At 39.9% G+C, this 14,239-nt stretch overlaps 1 protein-coding gene across 3 annotated transcripts; it reads right to left on the minus strand.

Moving 5' to 3' along the window:
- Window positions 1-3,997: 3,997 nt before the first annotated feature.
- Window positions 3,998-13,908, minus strand: LOC118104836 (aminoacylase-1). 3 transcript variants are annotated; one of them, XM_035152072.2, is made up of 17 exons: window positions 13,787-13,908; window positions 13,598-13,700; window positions 12,425-12,663; window positions 11,884-12,033; window positions 10,029-10,093; window positions 9,802-9,906; window positions 9,614-9,708; window positions 9,329-9,405; window positions 8,869-8,958; window positions 8,338-8,394; window positions 8,140-8,213; window positions 7,509-7,558; window positions 6,689-6,833; window positions 6,501-6,569; window positions 6,331-6,410; window positions 4,713-4,773; window positions 3,998-4,587 (listed from the first exon to the last, which is right to left on the minus strand). In XM_035152072.2, exons 4-17 carry the CDS (start codon window positions 12,011-12,013, stop codon window positions 4,423-4,425), a joined length of 1,263 nt encoding a protein of 420 aa, XP_035007963.1. In that variant the 5' UTR covers window positions 12,014-12,033; window positions 12,425-12,663; window positions 13,598-13,700; window positions 13,787-13,908; the 3' UTR covers window positions 3,998-4,422. The 3 variants fall into 3 exon arrangements, with proteins under 3 accessions (XP_035007963.1, XP_035007962.1, XP_035007966.1); XM_035152071.2 differs by having other exon boundaries at window positions 12,425-12,666; XM_035152075.2 differs by having other exon boundaries at window positions 12,385-12,666.
- Window positions 13,909-14,239: the final 331 nt, after the last annotated feature.

Raw genomic sequence — 14,239 nt, forward strand, 5'->3', positions numbered from 1 at the left:
CCCAACACACAGGGGCTCTACAGGTCCCATGTTTCACCTGGGTTTGGATATTTAATCATGTTGCTCATAATTTGAAAATGATAAGCTTATGAAATACAACTCTTTTGGGGAAACCTGGACATGACATGTAAAAGGCCCCCAGTCTCCCTAATCCCAAGAAGGCAGCAGCACAGGGACAAAGAGTCTTACACAAAACAGCAGCTTTATTCATATTAAGCAATATCCAAAACAACAACAAAATGCATAAGGTGATAGTTCTAATATAATGTATAATTATATCTAGAATGTTATTTTGTTAAAGAACAATCCAGTAGTTCCCTTTTCTTATCTTTGCGGATTGATATCTGCTTGAAGTTGGTGCCCCTGCTCACATTTCAAAAGCCTCTGAGGAAAGATAGATGCCTATGAGGTTCAGCACAGGCCCAGGGGCCCAAGGGATCAACAGGGCCCTTTGTTAGGGCCCTTGTTTTAAGTGACTATTAATGATCGTTATTTGAAAGTCACAGAGGTCAATAAAATATGAGTTTCCTTAAAACTTTCTGTTCTACTTATCCAGCTTGCAATGGACCTTTTGGTTGGTTTGGTGAATTTGATGTAATTCGCACCACTAGAATGCAGTTGGCGTACCTGTGCATTAATTCTATTAACAAATGAATAACGTGATCACAGTGGAAAAGTCACAGAGTAGAGTATACGTAGTAAAACAGTATAAAGTAGACAGCATGCATCCATTTTGAGTTTGCTTTCGATGAAAACCATTCTACCGGGACGCAAAAGCACAAATAAAAGAAGCTGCACTCAAATGGGAAAATACAAATTAAATTGAGTGGTTGTGAGAGACCTCCAGAAAGGACAACAAAAAATAAAATCATAAGACACTCATTATAATTATCCTTGGTAAATTTAATTGCAGTGAGATTGGTCTACATCACATCTGATGTTGCACACATTGTTCCCATTAGTGGATTTGGGACACAGCATAGGCTGTTTGGTGTTTGGAGCGTGTGGGTGCTGATTACCCTGCACCTGGTCTAAATAAGGAAAGGGATGTGCACCGTAAATATAGTTTGGGTTAAATCATTTAAAGAGATTTACATAATTTACAGAGATAAGAAGTCACATATGTGTTTTATTTTTAAATAAGTCACGCATGGGGCTTTACAACCAGCTCTGCACCCTGATAACTTAAGTCATTGTCGGTCAAACAACAGAAAACTTCCCAGATTGGATTGTTAAAGATAAAATATTTACATATGATGACAATAATAGAAGAAATCTCCATCACCAACAACAGACTTTAATCAACAGGAACTGTCTATGACAAACATGAGACTTTTACAGCTTTAAATTTTCAGGTTATGACCTCAACTAAAGTTAATTTGCATTTGTCTTTCTGTCTGTTAGTACGATTATGCAAAAACTTGCAGACAGATTGATACAAAACTTGGTGGAAGGGTGGGGTATGGGTCACGGAATAACCCATTAAGCTTTTGTGCGGATCCAGATCAGGGGGTTGATCCAGGAGTTTTTTCAACAGTAACGTTGACTGCAGATAATGAACGGCTCTTGATGATAAAAAAAATAATAAAATCATGCACATTAAAGGGACTGATATTTATTGAGTTTGAGCAACTTGATGCAGATCCAAATAAAAATCTGGATCTAGTGAATTTAAATGAAGTCTTGTCGGGGGACCGTTGGGCTTTGGCGGCGGTTTGTGTTCTCTGAGTGCCACTCTAGTTTGTAGATACAATCAAAAATAAACAATACTGTGATCATTGAACAGTAATGTTGGACAGACTACAATTAATTTCCACTTAAACAAGAATCATGTGAAAGTTACAGGAAGTTGTGGCTCCAATCACCAATTCATCATACACTGCAGCATCAGGGGATATTAACAGTTCAAGTCCATAAAAGCATGAAAACCACAGAACTGATAAGAGATTAATAGCTCACAAGTATAAGAGGCACAACTCAATCCACTAATTGCAACATGTCAATATATGAGCTGTAACTTTGTGCACTGTATTATGATAATAATAGTCATCCTGGAGATGACAGCAGGGTGTGTGGGGTGACTGCAGGAATCAGGTTAACTGTCCCTGCATGGGCCCACCCCCCACCATAGGTGTCTTTGACTGACACTCGTATCCCCACCTCACCCTGTCTACATTCTGTCCCTGCATCTGATCCTGACCTCTGAGCAAGGGAGACAGCGTCTGAGGGAGCGACTGTCGAGGCTTTTTTATTTCCTAATAAATAACATGCCAATAAATGACTGCCCTCAATGCAGAAAGACTTGGCTGCAGTGTTCCAGTGAAGGCGCGTTGCTGTCATGTCAAGCTTTCCCGAAATAGTGGAAGAGGGATCTTTTCTCGCACAAAAATCTTTTACAGCACCAACAGTGTGTGTTTCTGCACCCAGGCGCTCAGATGCTCGACAGCTGACCCGACAGGATGACTGCACCTATCCCTGCCCCCTCTGGGAGGAAGGATGTGGGTTCTGCTTTTAGTCGCCTCTCTGACGGCCCCATGTGCTAATACTGCTGTCATGTCCTGCGGAGAGAGAAGACTAATTACTGACTGCTCAGTCTTCCTGCCAGTCCCCCTCGGAGAGCCATACACTGTTAATTGGACGACAAATCCAGAGGGAGCTGAACTGTGGATGAGGCCGACCTTTACCTCGTGTAAACAGCATTACGAATCATAAGAAGTTGTTTATTTCTCTCATTGCTCCTTCATTTCACAACATCCGTGTTCAGGGAATATTCTCCATTTTCTTTATAAGTTAAGGCGAGTTCTCATGAATAAATGTAACTTGTTGTTTAGGGGATTTTCTATGAAAACACAATTTTAGCTGAGCAGATTTTTTTCTTTGCCTTGTTCTGATGGGTTTTAAAATGATATATATGCTGAAATGCTACATATACTGTAAGACGATAAAACACAGATATGCTACCAGCTCTGTGAAATTGCACTTTTGCTTGATGATTTGTGCAAAGTAAATGGTAATGTCGACTGCTCACAATGACGATGCTAACTTAGCAGAGTTTTGAGGTATATATACAATGATGATGGTGAGAGATGAAAGGTCAGAGGACAACCACAGTGGTTACAATTCAAGATCTCACTTCAGTTTTAGAAACTCTTCCAATGGGTTTGTGGTCTGAACTTATCTTTTGTTCTTTATACAATGGCATTCTTGTAACCCCTATTTTATTTGATTCTTTTAATTTATTTTTGCATCTTGTCATAAATGTTCACTTGACATTTAAACCTTTTTTTTTAATTGCTTTTATTTATTCTGTTTTGTTAAGCATTTTTGTAACTTTATTTTGAAAAGCAATATATATAAATAGAATTTATTATTATAAGACAATGTCTATGATGACAAGCCATTCAGTCGTTTGACACTAATATTTTACTAAACCACAAACATCAGCCTCATGGTGGCGCTAAAGGAAAGTCAGGGGATCCTCAAAGCAACAAAGATTCATCCTCAGGGATCATGTATATTATCTGTATGAATATAACGACAATGCCTCCCATTGCTGTTGATATATTTCAGTCTGGAACAAAGTGATGGACTGATTGACTGTGAATGAGCAGTGTGTGGCAAAAAAACATTTTGTATTTAGCCTCATTGGTTCCTTTGGGACACTGTGTACAATATTATCTTTAATTCCATCTAGGTCACTGTTAACAGCTGAGTTGAGTTCATAATAAAACTCACTGTGGTGTGTAGGCGGGACAATGGGAACCAGATGAGGTGCACTTAATGATAAATTGAAGGCCACAGAGATGGGTAATGTGTTTTAAATGTTGAGGATATTTTTACTGATGTAGTTTTGGTAGATTTCATTACATGTGTTTGGAGCAGATGTTTGGTTCGAGGCTAAAATGTCTTTGGTGTAATGTTCCTCCACAGCTCTAATCCTCATCACACATCAGCCTGAGTCATACATATCACAATAAAGAGAATATGACAACAAGAGTGACGAACAAATATATTTATTAAATAAAATTCTATCTCTGTTGTCATCATTTTAAAATCAAGCTAAATTTAAAACGTGGCAGTTAACCAACCTTTATTCCAAGAGTGTATCAATCGAAGTTATCTTCACATTTAGTCAGCTGATGCTTTCTAATGGAAAATATGGTTCAATCGACCTGTGATATATCTTTAAGACTGCATTCACACAGGTACACTCAATCAACAACCCTGTCCAATAATGTTGATAAAAAATCCTGAGAAACAAAAAAAAACAAAAAATCATAATTAAAACAACAGTACCAAAGGCTAAGTGCTCAGTGTGGCTTAAGGATATTATTCTTTGGTAATCTCTGCAGATTCTTCAAGTTAAATATTCAGATCATGAGTGAAATGTGTTTGAGAGAAGATTAACGGACGAGGTCTCGTCTAAGCCTCGTCAGGGAATGCGGGGACGCTGGCGAGAGTTGGGATGAGCTTCTCGTAAATGCTGATGCCTTTCAGGAAGACCTGCTCGTTCAGATACTCGTTGTGATCGTGCAGCAGGATTGGCGTCCGGTTCATGGGGGAAAAGCCGATAGCAGGGATACCCACCTAGATTCAAACAACAGAGGTAGATGTCGTGATAAACAGATTAATGAAAAAGCAAATTAATTGACAATTGCAGAAGGTGCACTCTCATTGTTCCTGCTTTTAACTCATCCAGTCCTTAAACTCACCGCTCGGATGAATCTGCTATCTGTGGCAGCTGGAAATATCTCTTTTTCCAGAGTCATGTTCCTACAGAGGAGATATGAACATGAGACTTAACTAAAAACCAGGACAGACTCACTGCAGACAAATAGTAAGTTATGATTTTATCATCTGCAGCTATCTGGTTAAACCTTTCCAAAAAATATCCTTAAATTGCTACAACATACATGTGTGTAAGATACTGTATGAACAGAGAGACCTACACATTTACAGCAGGAAACATAGATGATAGAGGAAAAATTTGCTTTTCCTCAGATGCTGAGACCACTAATTGTAACCACAGTGGATAAAAAAGCTCTTTCTGAATAAGAGAAGAAGATTCTGAGAGCTGTGTGAACATTTGCAGCTAAGGTGTGAAGACTCATGGAGTGAATATATCAAAAAGGATGTGTGGGCAAAAATAGAGGGTACAAAAAATATATAAATCTTTGATGAAACACATGAAAATGATATTCTTCAGAAATCTGAGCACATCTACTCTAAACAGATGTCCAAGTTTTGTTGGTCTCATGACAAAATTACTATATAGGGCTAAAAATTAATTAAATTAAGGTGTGTCCATGTAGAATTTTCTTCCTGAGCACCATGTTTGCAGTTATTTCAGATGAGGAAAGAGCGTATGTGGCTGCATAAAACATTCCGTCTAATCTAAGAAACTGCTCTAAGTACTAGCTGAAAATAGGAACTTTAAAAAAAAAAATGCTAGTGTCGTCACCTTTGCCTATTTTCATGCATCTAATTAAATGGGGAGGGACCTGTCACCCTGGTAACCAAGAAAATGAAGGAAAAGCGTGTTCTGGTCCTTTCTGGCCATGTGTTTTTTTTCTCGAGCTGTCTATGCGAGAGAGAAAAGCCCATTCATAGGAGCAGATCTGCCACTGAATGTTGCCGGTGAGTGCTGTTCTTTTATCAGTGTACTCTTTAAAAGCATCAACACAACAATACAACTCCTCCATGGCCGTTAGTGCAGTGATGAGCTCATCTTTTTTTATATATATTTTTGGGGCATTTAACCTTTATTGACAGGACAGTGCAAGTTTGAAATGGGGAGAGAGGGTGGGGAGGACCTGCAGCAAGGTGCCGGGTCAGAACATAACCTGCGGCCGCTCCAGTAAGACTCAAGCGTCCGTATGCAGGTATCAAGGTATGTACCATCAAGTGAGCTAGTAGTATGTAAGTATGAGGGCCAACATCCCTCGGTCGGTGCTTCTGGTGAGATGAACAGTGATAAAAAGAGCAAATGGACTATGCAAGTCTATAATATAAAGATGGTGGTCATATGTTGTCAAGATATTGTTGTCATGGAAACAAAACCCACACACAGTGCTTTTCTGATGTAGTGCTCAGGTGAGGCCCTCCCCAAGAGAAACACACTACATGGACACACACACACACCTTCTGATGCAGTGGTAGATGGAAATGGGGCAAAGGTCAAGGTTAAAGTTAACACAATATTCTGAAGCTTTCTCTTTTTAATGGACTCTGTAAACAGAAAGGTATTGCATCTGAATCTGCATCCATGACATGAAAAGGGAAAGGGTGAAAACAGAAGCAGCGTATGAGTTGAGTGCACAGTGTACTCACATGGCCTTGCAGGTAGCACTGAATGTGCTCCACCAAGGATCATTCTCCTTTGTGGATGTGAGATTCTGGTTCATATGTTTCTGCAAAGAAAGGCTGCTCATTTAGTTTATTTGACAGCAGGAACAAAACAACAGAAGTTAAAACAACAGTCTCAGACCATGTGCACCAACCTGAGCAAACTTGTAAGTGACATCTTCTCCTGCTTCCTTGCACCACTGTTTGATTTGTCCTTCAAACTCCTGACAGGAGAATAATATATCAGAAGTTGGTTTAGACACTGAGCTGGAGGACATTTAAAACCATCACCTCGGGCTGTGTGACGTTATGAGCAACACAAGGTCAATCTGCACGTACACACCTGTAGATTTACTGTGGGGGGTATCCTTAGGTCAAAGCTGACGTCCATTTCAGCTGGGATGACATTGTAGGCCACGCCTCCTTTGACCATGGTCATATTAACCGTGGTGACGTCACCGAGTGTGAAACATTCACTGGTATTCAGCCTGAATTTCACACACAAAGTAGTCACAAACTTACCAACTTATAACCACTTCAATTACATTACATTTAGCACCAAATCATAACATACATTATCTCAAGGCACTTTACATAGAACCTCAAACATTTCCACAAAGTCTGATGCTGTTATTAACCAAAAACTAATAACTTTGTATATTGTATATTATTAAAACTGTGTAACACAAACCTACATAAATGTAATGTTTCACTTCATTATTAGAGTAATTTTCACAGTAAATGAGCGTAGGTGACAGATTAATGCTCCAACAGGGTATTCCATAAATCAGGGCTTCTTAGGTTCACACATTTATAGCTGAGGAACCTTATTGCAAAATTGTCTCATGAAAGCATTACTGCAGGAGGAACCCGACAATAAACAGACTCAAAAACCTTTGAAATCACCTCTCGCTCTGCTTTAGTCAGTCAAAACTCAGATTTACAGCCCTTGTGAACTGCATATTAACTATAACCACTATATGAATAGACGCAGAGAGGGACCATTCATACTGAGGCAACTGATAAAGCTGCATATGAGGGAAGAAATTAAACTCAAAAGCATGGTCATGGTGAGAAAATCTATCATGCCATATACAAGATGTAAAGTCATCCATATTACAATGTATAACACTGTATATGGTGTATATGTACTGTTTACTCACCTTTGTTTCTCTTTCTCTCTGAAGTCCAGGAAGGAGTTTATCACTTGTCGCTACAAAGACAAAGACGCGTGGACATTGGCACAGTTCTCCTCACACTTTGACAACAACGATTCAAGGGATTTTAAGTAAAGCAGCACTGTATAACTTCTGCTGAGCAGCAGCGCCCCCTGCAGCCACTTGTAGTAATTCATTCTGTTGGGCTCCAAATGTTAGTGGGTAAACGGTTTTAAGTCTTTTGCAGTGATCTATAGTTTGGCATTACTCTTGAACTGGCTGGGCCTGATTCCAGCAGTTTAAGCCAATGACTGTCAGTCAGTTAAGCACTTCTCACAGCAAATACCCACTCACTGAAGTTACATAGTGCAAGAACAGGGGTTCAGGGCACTGAGTGGGAGTAACAAACTCCCCATTAAAGGTCAGTGTACCATCAAAATAATGTTAAAGTTCTTCTGCTTCTTAGTTCGGCTTATTGGCGGGTGGCAAACAACGTCAAGGTGCATTATCGCCACCTACTGTATCTCCTATTACCCTACGTGATAAATGTGATCAGCTAGAATGTTCAAATTATTATTTTAAGGGTTAAATAACTGCATAATGTTGTTTGAATTGGTGACATGATCCTGACACTTACCAGCTTCTCAGCTGCTGTGTTCTCCACAAACCTGGACCCATGGCCTGGACTACCTGGGCAGTGGACTGTGATCCCTGGAAAGAAAAACGGACTTCATCATCCTTCACAGTTTAAACCAGAACTAGGTATACATGTCAAATCCTTGAGTTTGATCAGATGTGTACTGGATGTCTTGCATTGTGTAGATTTTATACTCACACCAGGGGTTTCTTTCGCCATAAAACACAGTGAACGCCTCGCCAGGATTAGCCAGACCTACAGAACACATGCACATTAACAAAACACACTTGAAGAGAACTCTAAAAGCACAAAGTGCGAGGAAAATGAACGATTTTCATAATGTATGATTTACAACAAAACCAGATCAGTGATCGTGAACCTAAAAAACAAAAGCTTGAATTTAGCAACAAATTTGCACTGAAAGTTTATACGACAGTGAAATTGTGGCAAAGGAAGCCACAATATGACGTGAAATAATTATAAATTTCACCTGCACTTCCCTGTATCAGGGTCACTTACCAAGACACAAAAGGGAAGCAAGGGAATACATGCTTTGAAAAGTTTATTTGTGGTCACTTAGCTGGTTATGTAGCATAAAGTACAAGTGTTGTTGCTGTGGTTACCTGTGGTTAACTGACACCAGATTCAACTTACTAAATGACTGATTGACTTTCATTGTTCAGGTTTTTAATTAGTTACTTTTGAAAAATGTTGCAGTTACTTATTTACCTTCATCGAGGGCAAAGCCAATGTTCAATTTCTTGAACTCAGGATGCTTCACGAATGTTTCCATTCCCTTGTGACCTCCAACTTCTTCATCTAAAAAACACATTTTATTTGACAATGTAATATTTCTATAACTGAACAAGTGTGAACTTTTGAAGATCTTCTTAAGCATAGTGGGGCAGTGCAGTAGAGCTTTCCTGGCAATAATGTAAAGTCACTGAACTCAATGATACAGTTACACCAAACTGGCACAGTGCTTAAAGTGGGTTTTCCCACCAACTCCAGTGGGTACAATGGAGTTCACCAGCAGCTTGTCCGCTGATAAAAGTCTAAATTGGAATAAATATATTTGTTTCACCTCTGTGTGCAGCATTACCTTTCCCAAGATGTGGGACTATTATACAGAAGCTGCACAATTCTTTTATTTATCAACCGAAGGAGGACAAAATATCTAATATCTTACCAGGAACAAACATTAAGTGGACAGTTCGCATCAGTTTGCGTCCCTCTGCCTTCAGTCTTCTGACTGCCTGGATGTATCTACAGAGAGCAGAAGCAGACACAGCAGAGTTGTAACAAAGATTTAAAAAAAAGAGATGTGAAGTCTGAAGTAACATTGTGCAGGTCGGGTGAGTGCATGTAAAAACTGGTGATTCACATTCAACATTATTTCAAGTGAAGATCACAAAACACACTAGAGCACAAATCCTGTTTACTAAAACAAGTTATCAAGGCAGTTAATACCCACTGTATAGTTACACATTTCATGTCCTGTGATCCCCGGGCATAAATGTTGCCCTCTGCATCTCTGAAAGCACTGAAAGCATCGTATTTCCAATGTTCCTGGAGAAGAGATTGATATCAAATCTATTTTTTGCATGTCTATTACAGGTGACAACAGGATTTCAACGCCATTAGCAGAGATGGATTTAATACCTGGAAAACAGGTACAACATCCGTGTGGGAATTCAGCAAGATGGATTTCAAGCTCGGGTTTGTCCCTTCCCATGTCATGATGCTCACGACTCTGCCTGGAAAAATCTAAAAGGGACACAGATGGAACACTTATTTCCTTTTCCTTTCATAAGACGAATTCAACATTTCCGCTCTGTACTTGAACATCTGTTTGCTTCATGGGTTAAAGTACCATCAGTGACACACACCTCAATCTTTTTCATGGGTAGCTCGAGCTCATCCGCTATTCTGTCCAGGAAACGAAGAGCAGCATCTATCAATGAAGACACAGATTAAAAAACAGTCTGTTTAAAAACCAGGTACAGAGTAAAACATCTCAGATTATTAGATAGTGATAACCCAAGTTGTTCTTCGTTGTGATGTTACCGGACTCACCAAACAAGGATAGAAAACCAAGGAATCAAAGTGTCTCCATCCATTTTTCAGCCTCTTATTTCAGTCACTGTGTGGATTATGTCGACAGAATATCTTAAATGTCCTTTTCTCAGTCACTCTTCCTATTGTTCCCATATCAACTTGGGGATGTGCCCCCAACATTTCCATGGGGCTACTGCAGGGTCCCTCCCAAGCTGATCATCATGTAGGCACAACTCTAAGAGCACATACCTCTGCCAAGGTTATCGTTCAATCTCAAGTTAAAAAGGAAATCCTGGATCTATGCCTAAATTTAATGGATTCTTCCTCAGGTCATGTCCCACCCCTCCACAAACTTTAATGGACTGAATGACAGACAGGTTGCAATGAAAACGTAGCCTCCTTGGCAGAGGAAAAAAAGCGGTCATCCAGAGAGGAAGCCTTAAATCACTATGGCTGGGGTCCTCGGAGGTCATCCTGAGTGAGGGCTGCCTTTCTGCTGACAAAACCCTCACCTCAACCACCACTTTCTGCAGACTAGTTCTTTCTGCCAGTAACGTTTACGACCACCGGCGAGGGTCAAAGGGCCACAAGGTCTTGCTCAGCAGTTTGACTTTCTTTCCTCAGATCACAGACCTGGCGCATAAACGGGAAGCACTTAATGTGTAACTGATGCAGATAAGAGGCTGGACTTTGTTTAATGTTAAGATAATGAATGATGAAACAGATCTTTGTCACAGCAGCCATTTTAACATGATATAGTAAACACAGGGTTTAGTATTATTTGTATTTATTTATTATTAATGATAAACAAATTAATGATAAACAAAACTATTTCATGTCAGAATGGCTGCTGTGCAAAAGGTCTATAGCTTTTAAGATTTGTTTGAAACTTCTCTGCACATTACATTTTTACTGCAGGGGTGTGTAAATATGATAGAACAGAACAATTCATGTAAAGTAACAGCAACACAAGAAGGACTGGGCGATAAAACCCAAACTTCCTGTTTTTCCCTGCTTAGTTTGCCAGTTTGTCTTGTTACTTTGTGTGTCAGCATTTGTCAGTCTAGTGTCTCCGCATTTGACCAGTAATATCCCCAAAATGTGCCTTTTTGCCTGTGGATTTTGATACCTCTGCCTGTTGTGTACCAATCCCTGTGTACCGAACCTTCTCCTTGTAAGACAGTGTTTTTATTTGTTGCCCGATCCTATAACCAAAAGTTATATCAAAATAAAATATTTCACGTCAGTCAATAGCAATAAAAGATAAGCAGGATAAATGTCACAGTATTGTATTTAGTACGTTTATTTTTTTGCTGAGGTGGAACAATTATGTGTTTGCAAAATGCATCAGAAACATATATACTGAACTTTTGCTGTATTGCTATTACTGGCAAATATACTGCGATCATTTTTGATATTGTTTAATTACCCTGCCCTAAAACACAGTATTTTGTATTAATTTATGTTTCTATATATTCCTTCACCCAAGTACTGCATGCTACTTATGTGATGTCTTCTGCTGCTGTAACATTGCAAATTCCCCCATTGCGGGACTAATAAAGGATTTCTTAATCTTAATCTTTATCTTAATCACATCAAGTTGAATTTTCTAAATCCGCACATGGACGCAGACATTTAAATCTCAGTGACCCAAACATCCATTTTACTGTCGGACGTGTGTCTCACCATAGTCGGGCTGTGGGTGCACAGTTTTGAGGCGGAGGTAGTCTCTGAACAGACCCACAGAAGGGTCCTCTCCCCCGGGGGACCTCCGTCCTCCTCCTCCGATACCCGGACCATCTTTGTCAGGCAGCATGGTGTGGTTTATCCGTTCCTCTGAGGACCAGGGGGGACAAAGGTGTTCAGAAAAACAACACACTGCGCCGTTATAAATAAAACAGTCAAACACACTAACACCAGCGGGACATTGTGACAAATACACAATAACGTGTTGTCTTTTAAAACCGTTGCTTTTGTTGTTATAGCGTCGTTGAAATAAAAATATTAAAAATCTTTTCAGGTGTTCAACGGTAAATCCAGCTCCTGGGGAACCGCGTCAGGCTACACCAGTAAGCTAGCGGTTTCTATCTGTGACTACGTCTTTCTGTCGTTAGCTCCTCTACAAGCTACAGCTAACGGAGCAGTGTTAGCTACAGGGAGCGAACACACAACAAACAGCAGCTTTACCTGATTTATTTCAGCCGCAGTTACTCCTAACGGTACTCACCTCGTGTGGAAGTGTCAGGTGACGGAGGAATCTGAGTCTCCGGGGTTCGAACCAGCCGCACCTCAATTTGGAGTGCGCGCGTATTCAGGCCTTTAAGGTAAAGGATGAGCGAGGACTTTGGCAAATGTAGCGTCAATGGACACTCTTCTTCTTCTTCTTGTTTAATGGCGGGTGACCACTAACGTTAAAGGTGCATTACCGCCACCTACTATGCTGGAGTGTGGGTCAGATTGTTTGGTCTGCTGAAATACATGCATTTAAAAACAAAACAAAAAAACATCAAATAAATACAATTTTAAAATCCAACCCAGTTTCTTTAAAAAAAAGTCCTTCTCCAATATTAAACAAATTCTTCAGGTTTAACTCTTCCACCTCATTCGTGTGTCTTGACTCTCTACCTCTCCTCTGGGTCACCATCTTGACAGCATCTCCACATGTGATTTTGTTTTGTACCCTGACCTGTTGAATCTCCACCTCCCTCTTCATTACCTCACACCCTCCATATGCTACACTATGGTTCCCTCCACAGTTACAACATTCTGGTTGTATCCCCTTTCCCACACTGCTCATACTCATGATCCTCACCACATCTAGCACATCTTCTTTTTCCTTTACATGTCATAGCAATGTGACCAAATCTTTGACACTTAAAGCATCTTGTTGGTTTTGGTATATATTCCCTCACTGTGTATGTCCTGTATCCCAGCACTACTCTCTCTGGAAGAGTCTCTTCCCCAAATTCCAGCAATATGCTTTCACTATCCCTCTTCACTCCTTCTCTGGAGGCCTGTAACCTCTGTGCATCCTTCAATTTCCCACCTTTCAGATTGGCTCTCATTTCATCTATGGACACCTCAACTGGTATTGCCCAAATCACTCCCTTATTCCACCTGCTTCCCTTCTCCACTCGGCATTGCACTTGTCACTTCCCCACCTCCTTCATCCTACATGCTGTTTCTCTCCGTTCTTCATTCTTGCAAATGATCAGCAATCATTTTTACTACATAAATTAAAAGTAAAAGTCAGAACATTGTAGCTTAAAAGAATCTTGTCTTTGATATTTGAGGGGCTGTAAAAAGACATTGCCCGATAATTCCAAGCAATGGCTGCTATCTCTGTCTTCAAGACAACTATGACTTCAACCATACTCAATATCAGACATGTTTACAGTACCTTGTTATGCCTGTGTGACGTTCTCTATCATGGTCCGCTGCTTTTAGCATGAACTTCACTCGAGTCAGGTTTATATGGAGCAGTTGGACTTTATTCTGCAAAACTGCAAATATTGCAGAACACACAACAGGTATTAATCTCCGCTCGAACTAAAAAAGAGTTTCATATTAATACATAAGTGTTACATACACTACATTCAACCATTAGCAACTAGCTAAACACTCCTCGAACAGAGCGACAACCTACGCACAGCGGGAGCGTTTGTTTTCTGTGACATAATCGAAGTGCGCCACACTTAAGACATCACAAACTTCCGCTGTGGGTTTTCAAAATAAAACCAATACACTAAAACTGTGATGCAGTCCCAAGTTGAACAGAATTTAACATAAACACTAGTGAATTATTTACACCTTTACACCTGGCTCAGACACTGAACATAATAATGGACACAAGCTATGTAATATTTATATACAGCCTATGGTTTCTCATTATTTATAAATTATTCACAACTCTTGATCTTTTAACTCTTACACCGTTTCTCTGCCCATAACAACAGCTGATGTCAGCAGTGCAAGAGTTGTGCTTGATGTCCTCCTTTAAGTTCTTTATCAACTGCTGAGTCAGTGGGGGAGGAAATATACA

This window comes from Hippoglossus stenolepis, chromosome 3 (assembly GCF_022539355.2).
Source record: "Hippoglossus stenolepis isolate QCI-W04-F060 chromosome 3, HSTE1.2, whole genome shotgun sequence".
Classification (NCBI taxonomy): Eukaryota; Metazoa; Chordata; class Actinopteri; order Pleuronectiformes; family Pleuronectidae; genus Hippoglossus; species Hippoglossus stenolepis.